We start from the raw sequence: 25761 nt of genomic DNA, 5'->3' as shown, positions 1-25761 counted from the left end.
TTAGTGTGGTCTCCCTCTCCGCACCAGCAGAGTTAGTGTGGTCTCCCTGTCCGCACCAGCAGGGTTAGTGTGGTCTCCCTCTCCACACCAGCAGAGTTAGTGTGGTCTCCCTGTACAACACACCAGCAGAGTTAGTGTGGTCTCCCTGTCCGCACCAGCAGAGTTAGTGTGGTCTCCCTCTCCGCACCAGCAGAGTTAGTGTGGTCTCCCTGTCTGCACCAGCAGAGTTAGTGTGGTCTCCCTTCCGCACCAGCAGAGTTAGTGTGGTCTCCCTGTCCGCACCAGCAGACTTAGTGTGGTCTCCCTGTCCGCACCAGCAGAGTTAGTGTGGTCTCCCTGTCCACCACACCAGCAGAGTTAGTTGGTCACCCTGTACAACACACCAGCAGAGTTCGTGTGGTCTTCCTGTCTGCACCAGCAGAGTTAGTGTGGTCTCTCTGTCTGCACCAGCAGATTTAGTGTGGTCTCCCTGTCCACACCAGCAGAGTTAGTTTGGTCTCCCTGTCCGCACCAGCAGAGTTAGTGTGGTCTCCCTCTCCGCACCAGCAGATTTAGTGTGGTCTCCCTGTCCATCACACAAGCAGAGTTAGTGTGTTCTCTCTTCCGCACCAGCAGAGTTAGTGTGGTCTCCCTGTCCGCACCAGCAGACTTAGTGTGGTCTCCCTGTCCGCACCAGCAGGGTTAGTGTGGTCTCCCCTCCACACCAGCAGAGTTAGTGTGGTCTCCCTGTACAACACACCAGCAGAATTAGTGTGGTCTCCCTGTCCGCACCAGCAGAGTTAGTGTGGTCTCCCTCTCCACACCAGCAGAGTTAGTGTGGTCTCCCTGTACAACACACCAGCATAGTTAGTGTGGTCTCCCGTCCACACCTGCAGAGTTAGCGTGGTCTCCCTGTGCACACCAGCAGAGTTAGTGTGGTCACCCTGTACAACACACCAGCAGAGTTACTTTGGTCTCCCTGTCTGCACCAGCAGAGTCAGTGTGGTCTTCCTCTCCACACCAGCAGAGTTAGTGTGGTCTTCCTCTCCACACCAGCAGAGTTAGTGTGGGCTCCCTGTCCACCACACCAGCAGAGTTAGTGTGGTCTCCCTGTCCGACCAGCAGAGTTAGTGTGGTCTCCCTGTCCGACCAGCAGAGTTAGTGTGGTCTCCCTCTCCACACCAGCAGATTTAGTGTGGTCTCCCTGTCCACCACACCAGCAGAGTTAGTGTGGTCTCCCTCTCCACACAAGCAGAGTTAGTGTGGTCTCCCGTCCACACCAGCAGAGTTAGTGTGGTCTCCCGTCCGCACCAGCAGAGTTAGTGTGGTCTCCCTGTCCACTACACCAGCAGAGTTAGTGTGGTCTCCCGTCCACACCAGCAGAGTTAGTGTGGTCTCCCGTCCACACAAGCACAGTTAGTGTGGTCTCCCGTCCACACCAGCAGAGTTAGTGTGGTCTCCCTGTCCGCAGCAGCAGAGTTAGTGTGGTCTCCCTGTCCGCACCAGCAGAGTTAGTGTGGTCTCCCTGTCCACCACACCAGCAGAGTTAGTTGGTCACCCTGTACAACACACCAGCAGAGTTCGTGTGGTCTTCCTGTCCGCACCAGCAGAGTTAGTGTGGTCTCCCTGTCTGCACCAGCAGATTTAGTGTGGTCTCCCTGTCCACACCAGCAGAGTAAGTTTGGTCTCCCGTCCGCACCAGCAGAGTTAGTGTGGTCTCCCTCTCCGCACCAGCAGAGTTAGTGTGGTCTCCCTGTCCGCACCAGCAGGGTTAGTGTGGTCTCCCTCTCCACACCAGCAGAGTTAGTGTGGTCTCCCTGTACAACACACCAGCAGAGTTAGTGTGGTCTCCCTGTCCGCACCAGCAGAGTTAGTGTGGTCTCCCTCTCCGCACCAGCAGAGTTAGTGTGGTCTCCCTGTCTGCACCAGCAGAGTTAGTGTGGTCTCCCTTCCGCACCAGCAGAGTTAGTGTGGTCTCCCGTCCGCACCAGCAGACTTAGTGTGGTCTCCCTGTCCGCACCAGCAGAGTTAGTGTGGTCTCCCTGTCCACCACACCAGCAGAGTTAGTTGGTCACCCTGTACAACACACCAGCAGAGTTCGTGTGGTCTTCCTGTCTGCACCAGCAGAGTTAGTGTGGTCTCCCTGTCTGCACCAGCAGATTTAGTGTGGTCTCCCTGTCCACACCAGCAGAGTTAGTTTGGTCTCCCTGTCCGCACCAGCAGAGTTAGTGTGGTCTCCCTCTCCGCACCAGCAGATTTAGTGTGGTCTCCCTGTCCATCACACAAGCAGAGTTAGTGTGTTCTCTCTTCCGCACCAGCAGAGTTAGTGTGGTCTCCCTGTCCGCACCAGCAGACTTAGTGTGGTCTCCCTGTCCGCACCAGCAGGGTTAGTGTGGTCTCCCCTCCACACCAGCAGAGTTAGTGTGGTCTCCCTGTACAACACACCAGCAGAGTTAGTGTGGTCTCCCTGTCCGCACCAGCAGAGTTAGTGTGGTCTCCCTCTCCGCACCAGCAGAGTTAGTGTGGTTTCCCTGTCTGCACCAGCAGAGTTAGTGTGGTCTCCCTTCCGCACTAGCAGAGTTAGTGTGGTCTCCCTGTCCGCACCAGCAGACTTAGTGTGGTCTCCCTGTACAACACACCAGCAGAGTTAGTGTGCTGCCCTGTCCACACCAGCAGAGTTAGTGTGGTCTCCTGTCCGCACCAGCAGAGTTAGTGTGGTCTCCCTCTCCGCACCAGCAGAGTTAGTGTGGTCTCCCTGTCCATCACACAAGCAGAGTTAGTGTGGTCTCCCTGTCTGCACCAGCAGAGTTAGTGTGGTCTCCCTTCCGCACCAGCAGAGTTAGTGTGGTCTCCCTTCCGCACCAGCAGGGTTAGTGTGGTCTCCCTGTCCGCACCAGCAGACTTAGTGTGGTCTCCCTCTCCACACCAGCAGAGTTAGTGTGGTCTCCCTGTACAACACACCAGCAGAATTAGTGTGGTCTCCCTGTCCGCACCAGCAGAGTTAGTGTGGTCTCCCTCTCCACACCAGCAGAGTTAGTGTGGTCTCCCTGTACAACACACCAGCATAGTTAGTGTGGTCTCCCGTCCACACCTGCAGAGTTAGCGTGGTCTCCCTGTGCACACCAGCAGAGTTAGTGTGGTCACCCTGTACAACACACCAGCAGAGTTACTTTGGTCTCCCTGTCTGCACCAGCAGAGTCAGTGTGGTCTTCCTCTCCACACCAGCAGAGTTAGTGTGGTCTTCCTCTCCACACCAGCAGAGTTAGTGTGGGCTCCCTGTCCACCACACCAGCAGAGTTAGTGTGGTCTCCCTGTCCGACCAGCAGAGTTAGTGTGGTCTCCCTGTCCGACCAGCAGAGTTAGTGTGGTCTCCCTCTCCACACCAGCAGATTTAGTGTGGTCTCCCTGTCCACCACACCAGCAGAGTTAGTGTGGTCTCCCTCTCCACACAAGCAGAGTTAGTGTGGTCTCCCGTCCACACCAGCAGAGTTAGTGTGGTCTCCCGTCCGCACCAGCAGAGTTAGTGTGGTCTCCCTGTCCACTACACCAGCAGAGTTAGTGTGGTCTCCCGTCCACACCAGCAGAGTTAGTGTGGTCTCCCGTCCACACAAGCACAGTTAGTGTGGTCTCCCGTCCACACCAGCAGAGTTAGTGTGGTCTCCCTGTCCGCAGCAGCAGAGTTAGTGTGGTCTCCCTGTCCGCACCAGCAGAGTTAGTGTGGTCTCCCTGTCCACCACACCAGCAGAGTTAGTTGGTCACCCTGTACAACACACCAGCAGAGTTCGTGTGGTCTTCCTGTCCGCACCAGCAGAGTTAGTGTGGTCTCCCTGTCTGCACCAGCAGATTTAGTGTGGTCTCCCTGTCCACACCAGCAGAGTAAGTTTGGTCTCCCGTCCGCACCAGCAGAGTTAGTGTGGTCTCCCTCTCCGCACCAGCAGAGTTAGTGTGGTCTCCCTGTCCGCACCAGCAGGGTTAGTGTGGTCTCCCTCTCCACACCAGCAGAGTTAGTGTGGTCTCCCTGTACAACACACCAGCAGAGTTAGTGTGGTCTCCCTGTCCGCACCAGCAGAGTTAGTGTGGTCTCCCTCTCCGCACCAGCAGAGTTAGTGTGGTCTCCCTGTCTGCACCAGCAGAGTTAGTGTGGTCTCCCTTCCGCACCAGCAGAGTTAGTGTGGTCTCCCGTCCGCACCAGCAGACTTAGTGTGGTCTCCCTGTCCGCACCAGCAGAGTTAGTGTGGTCTCCCTGTCCACCACACCAGCAGAGTTAGTTGGTCACCCTGTACAACACACCAGCAGAGTTCGTGTGGTCTTCCTGTCTGCACCAGCAGAGTTAGTGTGGTCTCCCTGTCTGCACCAGCAGATTTAGTGTGGTCTCCCTGTCCACACCAGCAGAGTTAGTTTGGTCTCCCTGTCCGCACCAGCAGAGTTAGTGTGGTCTCCCTCTCCGCACCAGCAGATTTAGTGTGGTCTCCCTGTCCATCACACAAGCAGAGTTAGTGTGTTCTCTCTTCCGCACCAGCAGAGTTAGTGTGGTCTCCCTGTCCGCACCAGCAGACTTAGTGTGGTCTCCCTGTCCGCACCAGCAGGGTTAGTGTGGTCTCCCCTCCACACCAGCAGAGTTAGTGTGGTCTCCCTGTACAACACACCAGCAGAATTAGTGTGGTCTCCCTGTCCGCACCAGCAGAGTTAGTGTGGTCTCCCTCTCCACACCAGCAGAGTTAGTGTGGTCTCCCTGTACAACACACCAGCATAGTTAGTGTGGTCTCCCGTCCACACCTGCAGAGTTAGCGTGGTCTCCCTGTGCACACCAGCAGAGTTAGTGTGGTCACCCTGTACAACACACCAGCAGAGTTACTTTGGTCTCCCTGTCTGCACCAGCAGAGTCAGTGTGGTCTTCCTCTCCACACCAGCAGAGTTAGTGTGGTCTTCCTCTCCACACCAGCAGAGTTAGTGTGGGCTCCCTGTCCACCACACCAGCAGAGTTAGTGTGGTCTCCCTGTCCGACCAGCAGAGTTAGTGTGGTCTCCCTGTCCGACCAGCAGAGTTAGTGTGGTCTCCCTCTCCACACCAGCAGATTTAGTGTGGTCTCCCTGTCCACCACACCAGCAGAGTTAGTGTGGTCTCCCTCTCCACACAAGCAGAGTTAGTGTGGTCTCCCGTCCACACCAGCAGAGTTAGTGTGGTCTCCCGTCCGCACCAGCAGAGTTAGTGTGGTCTCCCTGTCCACTACACCAGCAGAGTTAGTGTGGTCTCCCGTCCACACCAGCAGAGTTAGTGTGGTCTCCCGTCCACACAAGCACAGTTAGTGTGGTCTCCCGTCCACACCAGCAGAGTTAGTGTGGTCTCCCTGTCCGCAGCAGCAGAGTTAGTGTGGTCTCCCTGTCCGCACCAGCAGAGTTAGTGTGGTCTCCCTGTCCACCACACCAGCAGAGTTAGTTGGTCACCCTGTACAACACACCAGCAGAGTTCGTGTGGTCTTCCTGTCCGCACCAGCAGAGTTAGTGTGGTCTCCCTGTCTGCACCAGCAGATTTAGTGTGGTCTCCCTGTCCACACCAGCAGAGTAAGTTTGGTCTCCCGTCCGCACCAGCAGAGTTAGTGTGGTCTCCCTCTCCGCACCAGCAGAGTTAGTGTGGTCTCCCTGTCCGCACCAGCAGGGTTAGTGTGGTCTCCCTCTCCACACCAGCAGAGTTAGTGTGGTCTCCCTGTACAACACACCAGCAGAGTTAGTGTGGTCTCCCTGTCCGCACCAGCAGAGTTAGTGTGGTCTCCCTCTCCGCACCAGCAGAGTTAGTGTGGTCTCCCTGTCTGCACCAGCAGAGTTAGTGTGGTCTCCCTTCCGCACCAGCAGAGTTAGTGTGGTCTCCCTGTCCGCACCAGCAGACTTAGTGTGGTCTCCCTGTCCGCACCAGCAGAGTTAGTGTGGTCTCCCTGTCCACCACACCAGCAGAGTTAGTTGGTCACCCTGTACAACACACCAGCAGAGTTCGTGTGGTCTTCCTGTCTGCACCAGCAGAGTTAGTGTGGTCTCCCTGTCTGCACCAGCAGATTTAGTGTGGTCTCCCTGTCCACACCAGCAGAGTTAGTTTGGTCTCCCTGTCCGCACCAGCAGAGTTAGTGTGGTCTCCCTCTCCGCACCAGCAGATTTAGTGTGGTCTCCCTGTCCATCACACAAGCAGAGTTAGTGTGTTCTCTCTTCCGCACCAGCAGAGTTAGTGTGGTCTCCCTGTCCGCACCAGCAGACTTAGTGTGGTCTCCCTGTCCGCACCAGCAGGGTTAGTGTGGTCTCCCCTCCACACCAGCAGAGTTAGTGTGGTCTCCCTGTACAACACACCAGCAGAGTTAGTGTGGTCTCCCTGTCCGCACCAGCAGAGTTAGTGTGGTCTCCCTCTCCGCACCAGCAGAGTTAGTGTGGTTTCCCTGTCTGCACCAGCAGAGTTAGTGTGGTCTCCCTTCCGCACTAGCAGAGTTAGTGTGGTCTCCCTGTCCGCACCAGCAGACTTAGTGTGGTCTCCCTGTACAACACACCAGCAGAGTTAGTGTGCTGCCCTGTCCACACCAGCAGAGTTAGTGTGGTCTCCTGTCCACACCAGCAGAGTTAGTGTGGTCTCCCTGTCCATCACACAAGCAGAGTTAGTGTGGTCTCCCTGTCTGCACCAGCAGAGTTAGTGTGGTCTCCCTTCCGCACCAGCAGAGTTAGTGTGGTCTCCCTGTCCGCACCAGCAGACTTAGTGTGGTCTCCCTGTACAACACACCAGCAGAGTTAGTGTGGTCTCCCTGTCCGCACCAGCAGAGTTAGTGTGGTCTCCCTGTACAACACACCAGCAGAGTTAGTGTGGTCTCCCTGTCCACCACACCAGCAGAGTTAATGTGGTCTCCCTGTCCAACCAGCAGAGTTAGTGTGGTCTCCCTCTCCACACCAGCAGATTTAGTGTGGTCTCCCTGTCCACCACACCAGCAGAGTTAGTGTGGTCTCCCTCACCACACCAGCAGAGTTAGTGTGGTCTCCCTGTCCACCAGACCAGCAGAGTTAGTGTGGTCTCCCTCTCCACACAAACAGAGTTAGTGTGGTCTCCCGTCCACACCAGCAGAGTTAGTGTGGTCTCCCGTCCGCACCAGCAGAGTTAGTGTGGTCTCCCTGTCCACCACACCAGCAGAGTTAGTGTGGTCTCCCGTCCACACCAGCAGAGTTAGTGTTGTCTCCCGTCCACACAAGCACAGTTAGTGTGGTCTCCCGTCCACACCAGCAGAGTTAGTGTGGTCTCCCTGTCCGCAGCAGCAGAGTTAGTGTGGTCTCCCTGTCCGCACCAGCAGAGTTAGTGTGGTCTCCCTGTCCACCACACCAGCAGAGTTAGTTGGTCACCCTGTACAACACACCAGCAGAGTTCGTGTGGTCTTCCTGTCCGCACCAGCAGAGTTAGTGTGGTCTCCCTGTCTGCACCAGCAGATTTAGTGTGGGCTCCCTGTCCACACCAGCAGAGTTAGTGTGGTCTCCCTCTCCGCACCAGCAGAGTTAGTGTGGTCTCCCTGTCCATCACACAAGCAGAGTTAGTGTGTTCTCCTTTCCGCACCAGCAGAGTTAGTGTGGTCTCCCTGTCCGCACCAGCAGACTTAGTGTGGTCTCCCTGTCCGCACCAGCAGGGTTAGTGTGGTCTCCCTCTCCACACCAGCAGAGTTAGTGTGGTCTCCCTGTACAACACACCAGCAGAGTTAGTGTGGTCTCCCTGTCCGCACCAGCAGAGTTAGTGTGGTCTCCCTCTCCGCACCAGCAGAGTTAGTGTGGTCTCCCTGTCCATCACACAAGCAGAGTTAGTGTGGTCTCCCTGTCTGCACCAGCAGAGTTAGTGTGGTCTCCCTTCCGCACCAGCAGAGTTAGTGTGGTCTCCCTGTCTGCACCAGCAGACTTAGTGTGGTCTCCCTGTACAACACACCAGCAGAGTTAGTGTGGTCTCCTGTCCACACCAGCAGAGTTAGTGTGGTCTCTCTGTGCACACCAGCAGAGTTAGTGTGGTCACCCTGTACAACACACCAGCAGAGTTAGTGTGGTCTCCCTGTGCACCAGCAGAGTTAGTGTGGTCTCCCTGTACAACACACCAGCAGAGTTACTTTGGTCTCCCTGTCTGCACCAGCAGAGTCAGAGTGGTCTTCCTCTCCACACCAGCAGAGTTAGTGTGATCTTCCTCTCCACACCAGCAGAGTTAGTGTGGTCTTCCTCTGCTCACCAGCAGAGTTAGCGTGGGCTCCCTGTCCACCACACCAGCAGAGTTAGTGTGGTCTCCCTCTCCACACCAGCAGAGTTAGTGTGGTCTCCCTGTCCACACCAGCAGAGTTAGTGTGGTCTCCCTGTCCGCACCAGCAGAGTTAGTGTGGTCTTCCTCTCCGCACCAGCAGATTAGTGTGGTCTCCCTGTCCGACCAGCAGAGTTAGTGTGGTCTCCCTCTCCACACCAGCAGAGTCAGTGTGGTCTCCCTGTCCACCAAACCAGCAGAGTTAGTGTGGTCTCCCTCTCCACACCAGCAGAGTTAGTGTGGTCTCCCGTCCGCACCAGCAGAGTTAGTGTGGTCTCCCTGTACAATACACCAGCAGAGTTAGTGTGGTCTCCCTGTCTGCACCAGCAGAGTTAGTGTGGTCTCCCTGTACAAAACACCAGCAGAGTTAGTGTGGTCTCCCTGTCTGCACCAGCAGAGTTAATGTGGTCTCCCTCTCCACACCAGCAGAGTTAGTGTGGTCTCCCTGTACAACACACCAGCAGAGTTAGTGTGGTCTCCCTGTCCGCACCAGCAGAGTTAATGTGGTCTCCCTGTCCACCACACCAGCAGAGTTAGTGTGGTCTCCCTGTCCGCACCAGCAGAGTTAGTGTGGTCTCCCTCTCCGCACCAGCAGAGTTAGTGTGGTCTCCCTGTCCATGACACCAGCAGAGTTAGTGTGGTCTCCTGTCCGCACCAGCAGAGTTAGTGTGGTCTCCCTGTGCACACCAGCAGAGTTAGTGTGGTCACCCTGTACAACACACCAGCAGAGTTAGTGTGGTCTCCCTGTGCACACCAGCAGAGTTAGTGTGGTCTCCCTGTACAACACACCAGCAGAGTTACTTTGGTCTCCCTGTCTGCACCAGCAGAGTCAGTGTGGTCTTCCTCTCCACACCAGCAGAGTTAGTGTGGTCTTCCTCTCCACACCAGCAGAGTTAGTGTGGTCTTCCTCTGCTCACCAGCAGAGTTAGCGTGGGCTCCCTGTCCACCACACCAGCAGAGTTAGTGTGGTCTCCCTGTCCGCACCAGCAGAGTTAGTGTGGTCTCCCTGTCTGCACCAGCAGAGTTACTGTGGTCTCCCTGTCCACACCAGCAGAGTTAGTGTGGTCTCCCTGTGCACACCAGCAGAGTTATTGTGGTCTCCCGTCCGCACCAGCAGAGTTAGTGTGGTCTCCCTGTCCGCACCAGCAGAGTTAGTGTGGTCTCCCTGTCCGCACTAGCAGAGTTAGTGTGGTCTCCCGTCCACACCAGCAGAGTTAGTGTGGGCTCCCTGTCCGCACCAGCAGAGTTAGTGTGGTCTCCCTGTCCACCACACCAGCAGAGTTAGTGTGGCCTCCCTGTCCAGACCAGCAGGTAGGAAACATAACTACTAAGAATTCTGCTAAATCTATTCTTTTGGAATAACGATCACTGCAATGCAAGGCGTGTAATTTCCCACTTTTGAACTTTGTGTGACCGTGCGATTTTGTGGTATCCTGAAATACTGGATGAGCTGGACTCTGAAATGTACAGGTATGGCCACTGTGGCCACTGCTAGAGTGGATTTGGGGCCGGACTGACTTGTGGAGCTCAGCCTGAGAGCAGATAACGAACAGGTGTTTAACCAATTTAAACACCGAGCCAGATTAAAAGAGATTAAGGCGTTGAGACTGAGGGTGGAGGACAAACAGTGTTCAACTCACTACTCAGGAGGGTTTACTCACCTCGGTACTGAACCTGGCTTCATGGCTGTGGATGTATGACTGTCTTTGTGGTTTGTGCTTTTATTTTGTGAATTCATTGTGTTTCTTTGTTCTGTGGTTTTCTGCGAGAAGATGAATCTCAAAGTTGTACTTTATATGGTCTGTGTACTTTGAACTGTGAACTAATAAGGTACTCCCCCAGCAATCTGACCCTTCCCTGCTACATGACCCTCCATTTTTCTGTCCATCCTCTGCCTATCTCAGGGTCTTAAATGTCTGTAATTTATCTGCCACTACTACCACCTCTGGTAATGCATTCCACACAACCAGCACTTCCTTGTTTCAAAAAAAATCTACCTCTGAATTCCCCCCCCCCCCAAACTTTTCTCCTATCACCTTAAAAGGATATCCTGTGGTGTTAGCTTTTGTCACCCTGGGAAAATACCTCTGGCTGTCCACTCGATCTATCCTCTCATCATCTTATACCCTTCTGTCAAATCACCCCTGTGTGGTGACACGACAGAGTGTGTTCTGACCAGGGTTTTATAGAGCTGCAACATTACCTCGCAGCTTTTCAACTCAATCCCCCGACTAAAGAAGGCCAACACGCTGTACTCCTTCTCAACAATCCTGTCAATTTGCCTGAGGCGTCTGTGGTTGTGAACCCCAGGGTCCCTCTGTTCCTCCGCACTGTTGTATCCTGCCATTAATCCTGTATTCTGCCTTGAAGTTCGACCTTCTAAAGTGAATCATTTGACACATTTCTGGCTTGAACTCCACCTGCCATTTCTCAACCCAGCTGACCTGACAGCGAGGGATCCCCCTTCACCTCCCCCCAGGAAAGGGGTTTGTGCAGACCCAACTCTCTGCAAGACCATGATGGCCCCACCCCAGTCAAACAGCTCAGAGGTTTAGTGTGTGTGTGTGTGTGTGTGTGTGTGTGTGTGTGTGTGTGTGTGTGTGTGTGCGCACGCGCGCGCCTGTCTGTTGGGGCGGAATTGATGAGAAGTTTTGGATAGTGGGGCTGCTGGGTGATAACAGTCGGGAGAATTCTCTGTCAGACAGTCACTACCCACTGCTTCCTCTTCAGGACATCCCGGTCTGACGTCGGCAGTTTGGGTGGGACACACAGCTTCGGCTTTGGGAAGGTAAGTGTGTTGTGGATCCCCATGGTCTCCAAACCATCCCGGGGAACAACCCCCGTGGGATACCACACTCTGTAGGATCACCCCTGTGAGATCCCACTCTCCTGGGGATCACCCCCGTGGGATCTAACACACCCGGGGTTCACCCCCGTGGGATCTCACACTCTGCAGGATCACCCCCGTGAGATCCCACACTCCCGGGGATCACCCCCGTGGGATCCCACACTCTGCAGGATCACCCCCGTGAGATCCCACACTCCCGGGGATCACCCCTGTGGGATCTCACACTCTGCAGGATCACCCCTGTGGGATCTCACACTCCCAGGGATCACCCCCGTGGGATCCCACACTCTGCAGGATCACCCACGTGAGATCCCACACTCCCGGGGATCACCCCTGTGGGATCTCACACTCCCAGGGATCACCCCCGTGGGATCCCACACTCTGCAGGATCACCCTGTGAGATCCCACACTCCCAGGATCACCCCCGTGGGATCTCACACTCTGCAGGATCACCCCTGTGGGGTCCCACACTCTGCAGGATCACCCCCATAGGATCCCACACTCCCAGAGATCACCCCCGTGAGATCCCACACTCCGGGGATCACCCCCGTGGGATCTCACACGCCTGGGATCACCCCCGTGGGATCCCACACTCTGCAGGATCACCCCTGTGGGGTCCCACTCTCCCGGGGATCACCCCCATGGGATCTCACACTCTGCAGGATCACCCCTGTGGGGTCCCACACTCCCGGGGATCACCCTCGTGGGATCCCACACTCTGCAGGATCACCCCCGTGGGATCCCACACTCTGCAGGATCACCCCTGTGAGATCCCACACTCCCAGTGATCACCCCCGTGAGATCCCACACTCCCGGGGATAACCCCCAAGAGATCACACACTCTGTAGGATCACCCCCGTGGGATCTCACACTCCCGGGGATCAACCCTGTGCGATCTCACACTCTGCAGGATCACCCCCCGTGGGATCTCACACTCCCGGGGATCACCCCTGTGGGATCCCGCACTCTGCAGGATCACCCCCGTGAGATCCCACACTCCCGGGGATCACCCCTGTGGGATCCCACACTCTGCAGGATCACCCCCGTGAGATCCCACACTCCCGGGGATCACCCCCGTGGGATCCTGCACTCTGCAGGATCACCCCCGTGGGATCCCACACTCCCGGGGATCCCCCCCGTGGGATCCCGCACTCTGCAGGATCACCCCCGTGGGATCTCACACTCCCGGGGATCACCCCCCGTGGATCCCGCACTCTGCAGGATCACCCCGTGAGATCCCACACTCCGGGGAATCACCCCCGTGGGATCCCACACTCTGCAGGATCACCCCCGTGATATCCCACACTCCCGGGGATCACCTCCGTGGGATCCCACACTCTGCAGGATCACCCCTGTGGGGTTCCACACTCCTGGGGATCACCCCTGTGAGATCCCACACTCCCGAATATCACCTCTGTGGGATCCCACACTCTGCAGGATCACCCCTGTGGGGTCCCACACTCCCGGGGATCCCCCCCGGGATCCTGCACTCTGCAGGATCACCCCCGTGGGATCCCACACTCTGCAGGATCAACCCCTGTGGGGTCCCACACTCCCGGGAACTTCCCCCTCCTCCCTGCACACTCCCACCCTGCCCTGCGGACTCCTGACAGGGTCCTGCCACCCTGGGACTTCCCTCACACTCTCTCGGTGGTCCCCACATCCGCGGGACCCTGCCACGCAGTGTGATTCTGGAACGTGTTTCGATCTGTCTGTTTCTCTCCCCCTCCCTCCCTGGTCTGTAGCTGTGCCAGTGTGGTAGCCGAGCTGTCGGGCTGTTGGGATCGGTGCAGTTCTGGGCGACAGGGACCCTGCACCACACAGACAGCGAGCCTGATGCCAGCTACCCCAATGGGCCCCTCACCCGCATGATGCAAGTGGGTACTGCTGGTGTGCAAAGCACACCGTCTTCGGGGATGGGACGGGGCGGGGTGGCACTGAGGGGGGAGCTGGAACTGGGAGGGGTGACTGGGTGAGGGATGGGGAGGGCGAAGTGGAAGCAGGGAAGAGAGGAGGAAGGAGAATCAGACGAGGGAGCAGTGAGGGGAGGAGGGGGAACAAATGAGGGAGCAGAGTGTGAGGGGAGGGGGAAATCAATGAGGGAGCAGAGTGTGAGGGGAGGGGGAAATCAGACGAGGGAGCAGTGAGGGGAGGAGGGGGAATCAATGAGGGAGCAGAGTGTGAGGGGAGGGGGAAATCAAATGAGGGAGCGGAGTGTGAGGGGAGGGGGAAATCAGACGAGGGAGCAGTGAGGGGAGGAGGGAGGGTTGAAGGGAAAGGGTCTAGGGTGACTCTGGGGGTGAGAGTGCATACAGGCTGTGGGAGCTGGAGGGTTTGTGGAGGAGCTCCTACGGGAGGGGTGGTGTAGGTGGTACTGGACAAACTATACTGTCCCCACAGCCAGATGTGGGAGGGGCAGAGAGTGACGGTGAGGGAGTTGAAGCCTCCCCGACTCTCCCACTCCCACTCCAGAAGGGGCTGTGCACCTCCGACCTCCTCGTCACTGAACTGGAGCACTGCAGGTACGGAACCAGGACCTTGTCTGCCCCCCCTCCCCTTGCCAATGACCCCACTCCCTCCCCTCCTACCCCACTCCCCTCCCCTTGCCAATGACCCCTCTCCCTCCCCTCCTACCCCACTCCCCTCCCCTTGCCAATGACCCCTCTCCCTCCCCTCCTACCCCACCCCTCCCCTTGCAGTGACCACTCTCCCTCCCCTCCTACCCCACTCCCCTCCCCTTGCCAGTGACCCTCTCCCTCCCCCTTCCCCACTCCCCTCCCCTTCCGATGACCCCTCTCCCTCCCCTCCTACCTCACTCCCCTCCCCTTGCCAATGACCCCTCTCCCTCCCCTCCTACCTCACTCCCCTCCCCTTGCCAATGACCACTCTCCCTCCCCTCCTCCCCCCACTCCCCTCCCCTTGCTAATGACCCTCTCCCTCCCCTCCTCCCCCACTCCCCTCCCCTTCCGATGACCCCTCTCCCTCCCCTCTTACCTCACTCCCCTCCCCTTGCTATTACCCCTCTCCCTCCCCTCCCTACCCCACTCCCATCCCCTTGCGAGACCCCTCACCCTCTCCTCCTACCCCACTACCCTCCCTCCTTGCTAATGACCCCTCTCCCTCCCTCCTAACCCCACTCCCTCCCCTTGCTAATGACCCCTCTCCCTCTCCTCCTACCCTACTCCCCTCCCCTTGCCGATGACCCGCTCCCCTCCTACCCCCCACTCCCCTGCCCTTGCCAATTACCCTCTCCCCACCCCTCCTACCCCACTCCCCTCCCCTCCCCTCCCCTCCTACCCAACTCCCCTCCCCTTGCCAATGACCCCCTCCCCTCCTACCCCCACTCCCCTGCCCTTGGCAATTACCCCTCTCCCTCCCCTCCTACCCCCACTCTCCTCCCATTGCTAATGACCCCTCTCCCTCACCTCCTACCCCACTCCCCCTCCCCTTGCTAATGACCCCTCTCCCTCCCCTCCTACCCCACTCCCCTCCCATTGCTAATGACCCCTCTCCCTCCCTTCCTACCCACTCCCCTCCCCTTGCCGATGACCCCTCTCCCTCACCTCCTACCCCACTCTCCTCTCCTTGCTGATGACCCCTCCCCCTCCTACCCCCACTCCCCCTGCCCTTGCCAATTACCCCTCTCCCTCCCCTCCTACCCCACACCCCTCCCCTTCCTAATGACCCCCTCTCCCCCCTCACTCCCCCTCCCCCTTGCCAGTGATCCCTCTCCCTCCCTTCCTACCTCACTCCCCCCCCTTGCTAATGACCCCCTCTCCCTCCCCTCCTACCTCACTCCCTCCCCTTGCTAATGACCCCTCTCCCTCCCCTCCTACCCCACTCCCCTCCCCTTGCCGATGACCCCTCTTCTCCCCTCCTACCTCACTCCCCTCCCCTCTCCTCCTACCCCACTTCCCTCCCCTTCCTAATGACCCCTCCTCCCTCCCCTCCTACCTCCTTCCCCCTCCCCTTGCCAGTGATCCCTCTCCCTCCCCTCCTACCTCACTCCCCTCCCCTTGCTAATGACCCCTCTCCCTCCCCTCCTACCTCACTCCCCTACCCTCTCCTCCTACCCCACTCCCCTCCCCTTGCTAATGACCCCTCTCCCTCCCCTCGTACCTCACTACCCTACCCTCCCCTCCTACCCCACTCCCACCCCTTGCTAATGACCCCTCTCCCTGCCCTCCTACCCCCACTCCCCTCCCCTTGCCGATGACCCCTCCCCTCCCCTCCCCTCCTACCCCACTCCCCTCCCCTTCCTAATGACCCCTCTCCCTCCCCTCCTACCCCACTCCCCTCCCCTCCTACCCCACTCCCCTCCCCTTGCCGATGACCCCTCTCCCTCTCCTCCTACCCCACTCCCCTCCCCTTGCTAATGACCCCTCTCCCTCCCCTCCTACCCCACTCCCCTCCCCTTCCGATGACCCCTCTCCCCCTCCTCCTACCTCACTCCCCTCCCCTTGGCAATAATCCCTCTCCCTCCCCTCCTACCTCACTCCCCTCCCCTTGCTAATGACCCCTCTCCCTCCCCTTCTACCTCACTCCCCTCCCCTTGCTAATGACCCCTCTCCCTCCCCTCCTACCTCACTCCCCTACCCTCCCCTCCTACCCCACTCCCCTCCCCTTGCTAATGACCCCTCTCCCTCCCCTCCTACCTCACTCCCCTACCCTCCCCCTCCTACCCCACTCCCCTCCCCTTGCTAATGATCCCTCTCCCTCTCCTCCTACCCCCACTCCCCTCCCCTTGCTAATGACCCCTCTCCCTCCCCTCCTACCCCACTCCACTCCCCTTCCGATGACCCCTCTCCCTCCCCTCCTACCCCACTCCCCTCCCCCTCCCCTTGCCAATGATCCTTCTCCCTCCCCTCCTACCCCCACTCCCCTGCCCTTGCTAATTACCCCTCTCCCTCCCCTCCTACCCCACTCCCCTCCCTTGCTAATGACCCCTCTCCCTCTCCTCCTACCCCACTCCCCTGCCATTGCCAATTACCCATCTCCCTCCCCTCCCCTGCCATTGCCAATTACCCATCTCCTCCCCCCCCCCTCCCTCCTTGCCAATGACCCCTCCCCTCCTACCCCCACTCCCCTGCCCTTGCCAATTACCCCTCCTACCCCACTCCCCTCCCCTCCCCTCCTACCCCACTCCCCTCCCTTTGCCAATGACCCCTCTCCCTCCCCCCTACCCCACTCCCCTCGCCAATGACCACTCTCCCTCCCCCTCCTCCCCCCCCACCCCCCCCCCCCCCCCCCCCCCCTCCCCCCCCCCCCCCCCCCCCCCCCCCCCCCCCCCCCCCCCCCCCCCCCCCCCCCCCCCCCCCCCCCCCCCCCCCCCCCCCCCTCCCCCCCCCCCCCCCCCCCCCCCCCCCCCCCCCCCCCCCCCCCCCCCCCCCCCCCCCCCCCCCCCCCCCCCCCCCCCCCCCCCCTTGCCAATGACCCCTCTCCCTCCCTCCTACCCCACTCCCCTCCCCTTGCTAATGACCCCTCTCCCTCCCCTCCTCCCCCCACTTCCCCTCCCCTTGCCGATGACCCCTCCCCTCCTACCGCCACTCCCCTGCCCTTGCCAATTACCCCTCTTCCACCCCTCCTACCCCACTGCCCCTCCCCTCCTACCCTACTCCCCTCCCCTTGCCAATGACCCCTCCCCTCCTACCCCCACTCACCTGCCCCTGCCAATTACCCCTCTCCTTCCCTTCCTACCCCACTCCCCTCCCCTTGCTAATGACCCCTCTCCCTCCCCTACTACCCCACTCCCCTCCCCTTGCCGATGACCCCTCCCCTCCGCTCCTACCCCACTCCCCTCCCTTGCTGATGACCCCTCCCCTCCTACCCCCACTCCCCTGCCCTTGCCAATTACCCCTCTCCCTCCCCTCCTACCCCACACCCCTCCCCTTGCTAATGACCCCTCTCCTCCTACCCCACTTCCCTCCCCTTTCCTAATGACCCCTCTCCCTCCCCTCCCCTTGCTAATGACCCCTCTCCCTCCCCTCCTACCCACTCCCCTACCCTTGCTAATGACCCCTCCCTCTCCTCCTACCCCAGTCCCCTCCCCTTGCCGATGACCCCTCTCCCTCCCCTCCTACCTCACTCCCCTCCCCTCCCACCCCACTCCCCTCCCCTTGCTAATGACCCCTCTCCCTCCCCTCCTACCCCCACTCCCCTCTCCTTGCTGATGACCCCTCCCCTCCCCTCCCCTCCTACCCCACTCCCCTCTCCCTCCCCTCCTACCCCACTCCCCTCCCCTTGCCGATGACCCCTCTCCCTCCCCTCCTACCCCACTCCTCTCCCCTTGCTAATGACCCCTCTCCCTCTCCTCCTACCCCACTCCCCTCCCTTGCTAATGACCCCTCTCCCTCCCCTCCTACCCCACTCCCCTCCCCTTGCTAATGACCCCTCTCCCTCCCCTTCTACCCCACTCCCCTCCCCTTGCCAATAACCCCTCTCCCTCCCCTCCTATCCCCACTCTCTTCTCCTTGCCAATTACCCCTCTCCCTCCCCTCCTACTCCACTCCCCTCCCCTTGCTAATGACCCCTCTCCCTCTCCTCCTACCCCTTCCCCTCCCCTTGCCTTGCCGATGACCCCTCCCCCAACCTTCCTCCTCCCACTCCCCTCCCTTCCCCTTTCTAATGACCCCTCCTCCCCCACTCCCCTCTCATTGCCTTGCCGATGACCCTTCTCTCTCCCCTCCTCCCCCCACTCCCCTCCCCTTGCTAATGACCGCTCTCTCCCCTCCTACCCCACTCCCCTCCCTTTGCTGATGACCCCTCTCCCTCCCCTCCTACTCTACTTCCCTTGCTAATGACCCTTCCCCCCACTCCCTCCCCTCCCGTTGCTAATGACCCCTCTCCCTCTCCTCCTACCCCCACTGCCCTCACCTTGCTAATGACCCCTCCCCCACTCCCCTCCCCTTACCTCGCTGACCACCCCTCCCCTCTCCCCCTTCCTGACACCTCTCCTCCTCTCCCTAACCTCCCCCTCATCCCATCACCTCCACCCCCCAACACCCCATCTGGTCACTGAGCTGAGGTGTGCTATTGTTTTCCAGCCACCTACGTCACCCCAACCTCCTGCTGCTGATGGCGGTATGTCTGTCAGAGAGTTTGACCCAGGTGCGGCTGGTGTACCAGCGAGTGGGGCTGGGTTCCCTCCACACCGTCCTTCATCAGCAGGTGGGTGCCGCACTTCCTCCCCTGCGTGTTCCCGGGATATGTGCGTTTGAGATCTGTGTACCCTCATTAGCCACAGGTGAGGGCTGGTCTGGACGTTAGCCAATGTTGATTCAAACGTAGCCTTGAATCAGAATTGGAATCAAATTCAGATTTTTAATAATTGGCATGTGTTGTGAAATTTGTTGTTTTGTGGTAGCAATGTACAAAAGAATTACTATAAGTTACAAAAAGAAAGTTTTAAAAAATGGTGCAAAAGTGAGTAAAATAATGAGGTAGTGTTGATGGGTTCATGGACAGTTCAGAAATCTGATGGAAGAGGGGAAGAAGCTGTTTCTCAGTCGTTGAGTGTGAGTCTTTAGGCTCCTGTACCTCCTCCCTGATGGTAGTAAAGAGAAGAGGGGTTTTTGACTCCTGTATCTCCTCCCTGATGGTTGTTGTTCGTCCATCATTGACATCGATGAAGACCTCGACACCATTATGATGGTGTCGAGACTAGCGCGTGATTTGGATTTAAGTGAGGGAGAGTTGCGCAGAGTCAGCCTCACTCTGTCTTCCCAATTCCCATCTGAATCCAGTGGCAAGACAGAGTCTAGACGGCTGGAGATGGGACTAGGCACAATGGATGACCAGGACGTCTTCTGATGGTAGTAATGAGAAGAGGGCATATCCTGGGTGATGAATGATACTTTTTTGAAGCATCATCTTTGGAAGAAGATACTAGTACCTATGATGGAGCTGGTTGGATTTGCAACGTTCTGCAACTTTTTCGATCAACTCCAGTGGCCCCGCCATATTCAATAGTCATAGTCATAGTCATACTTTATTGATCCCGGGGGAAATTGGTTTTTGTCACAGTTGTACCATAAATAATAAATAGTAATAGAACCATAAATAGTTAAATAGTAATATGTAAATTATGCCAGTAAATTATGAAATAAGTCCAGGACCAGCCTATTCGCTCAGGGTGTCTGACCCTCCAAGGGAGGAGTTGTAAAGTTTGATGGCCACAGGCAGGAATGACTTCCTATGACAATCTGTGCTGCATCTCGGTGGAATGAGTCTCTGGCTGAATGTACTCCTGTGCCCACCCAGTACATTATGTAGTGGATGGGAGACATTGACCAAGATGGCATGCAACTTGGACAGCATCCTCTTTTCAGACACCACCATGAGAGAGTCCAGTTCCATCCCCACAACATCACTGGCCTTACGAATAAGTTTGTTGATTCTGTTGGTGTCTGCTACCCTCAGCCTGCTGCCCCAGCACACAACAGCAAACATGATAGCGCTGGCCACCACAGACTCGTAGAACATCCTCAGCATCGTCCAGCAGATGTTAAAGGACCTCAGTCTCCTCAGGAAATAGAGACGGCTCTGACCCTTCTTGTAGACAGCCTCGGTGTTCTTTGACCAGTCCATTCGTATCCCCAGGTGTTTGTAATCCTCCACCATGTCCACACTGACCCCCTGGATGGAAACAGGGGTCACCGGTACCTTAGCTCTCCTCAGGTCTACCACCAGCTCCTTAGTCTTTTTCACATTAAGCTGCAGATAATTCTGCTCACACCACGTGACAAAGTTTCCTACCGTAGCCCCGTACTCAGCCTCATCTCCCTTGCTGATGCATCCAACTATGGCAGAGTCATCCGAAAACTTCTGAAGATGACAAGACTCTGTGCAGTAGTTGAAACCCGAGGTGTAAATGGTGAAGAGAAAGGGAGACAAGACAGTCCCCTGTGGAGCCCCAGTGCTGCTGATCACTCTGTCAGACACACAGTCTTGCAAGCACACGTACTGTGGTCTGCCAGTCAGGTAATCAAGAATCCATGATACCAGGGAAGCATCCACCTGCATCGCTGTCAGCTTCTCCCCCAGCAGAGCAGGGTGGATGGTGTTGAACGCACTGGAGAAGTCAAAAAACATGACCCTCACAGTGCTCGCTGGCTTGTCCAGGTGGGTGTAGACACGGTTCAGCAGGTAGACGATGGCATCCTCAACTCCTAGTCGGGGCTGGTAGGCGAACTGGAGGGGATCTAAGTGTGGCCTGACCATAGGCTGGAGCAGCTCCAGAACAAGTCTCTCCAGGGTCTTCATGATGTGGGAGGTCAATGCCACCGGTCTGTAGTCATTGAGGCCGCTGGGGCGCGGCGTCTTCGGCACAGGGACGAGGCAGGACGTCTTCCACAGTACAGGAACCCTGCAGAGCCTCAGGCTCAGGTTGAAGACATGGCGAAGTACTCCACATAGCTGAGGGGCACAGGCTTTGAGCACCCTGGTACTGACACCATCCGGTCCTGCAGCCTTGCTTGGGTTGAGACGTTTCAGCTGTCTTCTCACCTGTTCAGCTGTGAAGCCCACAGTGGTGGTTTCGTGTGGGGAAGGGGTATAGTCATGAGAGCAGGGTGGGAGACTGTGAGGAGGGGTAGGAGAGGAGAGTGGAATATAAGTTGGTTGGGGGCCAACAACAGATGACTCATGTGAACCTCATGTTAACCATGCAAACCTTAAGTCAGTGCTCCCCGAATTCCATCAGTATGTGGACTATGCAACAAAAGGGGAGAATGCGTTGGACCTTATTTACGTAAACATCCCTGACACGTACCGGGTGGAGCCCCACCCCCAACTCGGCTACTCGGACCACATCTCTGTTATGCTAATCCCAGCATACAGACCGCTTGTCAGACGCTCCAGACCAGTTCAGAAGCAGGTGAAAACCTGGCCAGCAGGAGCCATCTCTGATCTGCAAGACTGCTTTGAGCACACTGACTGGCACATGTTCAGGGAGGCTGGACCGATGGCAACTCTACCAACTTAGAGGAGTAAACGGCATCGGTGACTAGCTACATCAGCAAGTGCATCGATGACGTCACTGTGTCCAAGACCATCACTACACACGCTAACCAGAAGCCATGGATGACCGCGGAGGTGCATGCGCTGCTGAGGACCCGTGACTCCGCCTTCAGAGCAGGTGACAAGGCAGCCCTAACAACAGCGAGGGCCAAATTGCTCCGGGCCATCAGAGAGGCAAAGCGTGCACACACCCAGCGAATCCACAGCCACTTCCAGGACAGTGGAGACACGCGGTGCATGTGGAAGGGCATTCAGGACATCAGCAACTACAGGACAACATCACTTGCCTGTGCTGGTGATGCCTCCCTCCCAGATGCGTTGAATAACTTCTACGCTCGTTTTGAGGCGGAAAGTGATGTGGCGGCGAGGAAGACCACCCCTCCTCCAAATGACCAGGTGCTGTGCCTTACTGTGGCCGATGTGAGGAGAACCCTGTGCAGGGTCAACCCACGGAAGGCTGCTGGACCAGACAATATTCTGGCAGAGTGCTCAGAGGATGTGCAGACCAGCTAGCTGAGATTTTCACTGACATCTTCAACATCTCCCTGAGCAGCGCCGTCATTCCAACGTGCTTCAAGGCCACCACCATTGTCCCCGTGCCGAAGAAGTCTTCAGTGTCTGCCTCAACGACTACCGTCCTGTTGCACTCACATCCATCAGCGTGAAGTGTTTCGAGAGGCTCGTCATGAGGCACATCAAGACCCTGCTGCCCCCCTCACTGGACCCCCTGCAGTTCACGTACCGTCCCAACCACTCAACAGACGACGCCATCGCCATCACCCTCCACCTGGCCCTAACCCACTTTGACAAAAAAGACACGTACGTTCGAACGCTGTTCATAGACTTCAGTTCAGTATTCAACACAATCATTCCTCAGAAACTGATTGGAAAGCTGAGCCTACTGGGCCTGAATACCTCCCTCTGCAACTGGATCCTAGACCTCCTGACTGGGAGATCTCAGTCAGTCCGGATTGGAAGCAGCACCTCCAACATCCAACACACTGAGCACGGGGGCTCCCCAGGGCTGCGTGCTCAGTCCACTGCTGTTCACTCTGCTGACCCACTACTGTGCTGCAACACACAGCTCGAACCACATCATCAAGTTCGCCGATGACACGACTGTGGTGGGTCTCATCAGCAAGAACGATGAGTCAGCATACAGAGAGGAGGTGCAGCGGCTAATGGACTGGTGCAGAGCCAACAACCTGTCCCTGAATGTGAACAAAACAAAAGAGATGGTTGTTGACTTCAGGAGAACACGGAACGACCACTCTCCACTGAACATCGACGACTCCTCCATACAGATCATTAAGAGCACCAAATTTCTTGGTGTTCACCTGGTGGAGAATCTCACCTGGTCCCTCAACACCAGCTCCATAGCAAAGAAAGCCCAGCAGCGTCTCTACTTTCTGCGAAGGCTGAGGAAAGTCCATCTCCCACCCCCCATCCTCACCACATTCTACAGAGGTTGTATTGAGAACATCCTGAGCAGCTGCATCACGGCCTGGTTCGGAAATTGCACCATCTCGGATCACAAGACCCTGCAGCGGAGAGTGAGGTTAGCTGAGAAGATCATCGGGGTCTCTCTTCCCGCCATTACAGACATTTACACCACACACTGCATCCGTAAAGCAAACAACATTATGAAGGACCCCACACACCCCTCATACAAACTCTTCTCCCTCCTGCCATCTGGCAAAAGGCACCGAAGCATTCAGGCTCTCACAACCAGACTGTGTAACAGTTTCTTCCCCCAAGCCATCAGATTCCACAATACCCAGAGCCTGGACTGACACCAACCTACTGCCCTCTACTGTGCCTATTGTCTTGTTTATTATTTATTGTAATGCCTGCACTGTTTTGTGCACTTTATGCAGTCCTGGGTAGGTCTGTAGTCTAGTGTAGTTTTGTGTTGTTTTTTATGTAGATCAGTGTAGTTTCTGTATCGTTTCATGTAGCACCATGGTCCTGAAAAACGTTTGTTGTCTCATTTTTACTGTGTACTGTACCAGCAGTTATGGTTGAAATGACAATAAAAAGTGACTTGACTTCCCGGCGCTGACCCCTCGATGAGAACTGGTCTCTGTTCCCTTGACATCCCCCTTCTGTAGGGGATCCCACAATCAATTCGTTACTCTTACTGACGTAGAGTGCAAGGTCAGGACGAAGGGTTCCGGCCTGAAACATCGACTGATCGTTTCCACGGATGCTGCCCGACCTGCTGAGTTCCTCCAGTGTGTTGTGAGTGTTGCTTTGACCCCAGCATCTGCAGATTATTTTGTGCAAGATCAGGTATAGAGTCCAGATTTAAGAGTAGAATAATTAGACTGCACCAGCAGTTGCTGATAGGGGTTCAGTTGCCGCTGCTGTCTGTAAGCAGTCTGCACGTTCTCCCGTGATGGGTGGGTTTTCTTTGGGGGCTCTGGTTTCCTCCCACATTCCAAGGACGTAGCGGTTGGAGTTAGTGAGCTGTGGGAAGGCCATGTTGGCACCAGAAGCATGGCAGCTCTTGCAGGCTGCCCCCAGCACACCCTCGGGTGTGTTGTTTGTCGATGCAGACGGGGCTTTTCAGTGTTTCGACGTGCATGTGACAAGTAAAGCTGATGTTTAATTTGCGGCTGTGTCGGGCACAGACGCTTGCTGAGGGGCCTGTTCCTGTACTGCGCTGACCTGTGCTCTGTGTCCTGTACAGTGGGCGGCGACGGATGGGCTGGCTGTGCGGGAGGCCGTCCCCCTCCTCTCCCAGGTATGTGAAGCTTTGCTCTTCCTGCACTCCCGAGGATACCTTCACCGATCTCTCACCTCCCACGCCGTGCAGCTGGTGGGACTGGGCCAGGCCAAGCTGGGCAACCTCGAGTATCTGCAGGAAAGGTACAATGGGGGAGGTGGCTAGTGGGGAGACAGGGTGGGACAGTGGGTCCCTGGGGAGAAGATATGGGGGGGAAGGAGGGGAGACAGGGTGGGACAGTGGGTCCCTGGCGAGGAGATACAGGAGAGGGGGAGAGACAGGGTGGGACAATATTACCTCCACACGTGCACACACATCTTTTGTCGGTGCATGGAGGAATTTAAACTGGATATGGGAGCTTGTCACCCTCTACCTCGTTGGTATATAAGTATATTTCACGATCACATTTCCTTTCCTGGTTTCTGCTGCAGACTGTGTTGACAACGTGGAGTTAAGTCCATAAGATGTAGCAGAATTGGGCCATTTGCCCACTTCATCATGGCAGATCCAGTTTCCCTGTCAGCCCCAGTCTCCTGCCTTCTCCTCATTCCCCTTCATTCCCTGACCACTCAAGAATCGTGCAACCTCTGCCTTAAATATACATAAAGTCTTGGCCTCCACAGATTCACTGCTCTGGCTAAAGAAATTCCTCCTCATCTGTGTTCTAAAAGGACACCCCTCTATTCTGAGGCTGTGTCCTCTGAACTTAGACTCTCCCACCATAGGAAACGTCCTCTCCACATCCACTCTGTCAAGGCCTTTCACCCTTCCATAGGTTTCAATGAGGTCACCCCTCATTCTTATGAATACAGGCCCAGAGCCATCAGATGCTCTTCATATGACAAGCTATTCAGTCATTTTCGCAAACCTCCTTTGAACCCTCTCCAGCTTCAGCACATCCTTTCCGAGATAAGGGGCCCAAAACTGCTCACAATGCTCTGTGAGGCCTCATCAGTTTCAACATTACATCCTTGCTTGAGGTTGCAATTTTAGGTCTGCAGATTTTGGAACTGGCTTATTGATACAGTTTTTACTGAAGAAATTATTGATACACTATGTCGAATTCCAAAGAAACAAAGGGCATGAAGTTCAGAAGAACTGCCGGTTCATTTGAAGCAGAATGGCTCAATGAAACAGCAGACATTGCTACACTGAAAGCTCATGAGTTCAGGAATGTGCTGCTTCAAGAAATATTTGTGTACAACACAGAAACTGCTGTGACCTGCGTGTATTGTCATGATGCTAAAGTTGCTGGAGAATTTGCAAGTGGGAAGAATGGAGTGATGTTTGGAAATTTACTTTTTAAAGTGTCATTTAGTAAGCAAATCACAAATCGACGGCGTGTGAAAGCTCTGGTGACAAAACCCTTCATTACCTGCTGCATATGTTTTGCGAGAGTGCAGATGAGCGAGAACAAAAATGATCAAACCCAAAGGAGACCAAAGTTCTTATTGACAGTGTTTTGCTGGCTGTTAAAATGAATACCTCTATGTTTAAAATTCAGAGAGCGCATGTTGATATCACTTGGCAAAAAATTGCACAGCACAAGATTTTTGTGCACACTGGTCATTACAAATTAGAGGGAACATTGGGTACGGGAGCTGGAGTCTCTATTGAAGAGGGAGGGCGGGAGACAGTTGGGGAGCTGGTGGTTGTAAGATAAGAATACTTTTGGTCCTTTGATTCACAACAGGACTCACCACCAGTGGCACACCAGTCAGGTGAAAAACATACCCTTTAGATATTCCTCCTGATATAAGACCTGTGCCCTCTAATCTTTGATTCCAGTGTCAGTCCCCTCACCTTTCTCCCTCCTGGGAACACAGCCTGCACACCACGACCATCAATGTTCTCTGTTGTTTGAGAACCATTCTCCCTACCAGCTCAAATCCATTCGCATAAG

General features: G+C 56.4%; 1 protein-coding gene across 1 annotated transcript in view; it reads left to right on the top strand.

Annotated features, from left to right (window-relative positions):
• The window catches only part of tex14 (testis expressed 14, intercellular bridge forming factor), a 69943-nt gene that overhangs the window by 8681 nt on the left and 35501 nt on the right, over positions 1-25761 (top strand). The window contains exons 5-9 of the mRNA XM_072272945.1: positions 10996-11053; positions 12859-12990; positions 13514-13635; positions 18157-18280; positions 23823-24001. Coding sequence (XP_072129046.1) covers positions 10996-11053; positions 12859-12990; positions 13514-13635; positions 18157-18280; positions 23823-24001 — 615 coding nt within the window. The remainder of the gene's footprint in view (positions 1-10995; positions 11054-12858; positions 12991-13513; positions 13636-18156; positions 18281-23822; positions 24002-25761) is intronic.

This window comes from Mobula birostris, chromosome 11 (genome assembly GCF_030028105.1).
Source record: "Mobula birostris isolate sMobBir1 chromosome 11, sMobBir1.hap1, whole genome shotgun sequence".
Taxonomy (NCBI): domain Eukaryota; kingdom Metazoa; phylum Chordata; class Chondrichthyes; order Myliobatiformes; family Myliobatidae; genus Mobula; species Mobula birostris.
Note: the sequence above shows the minus strand (reverse complement) of the source record. Positions and strands in the feature narration are given on the sequence as shown.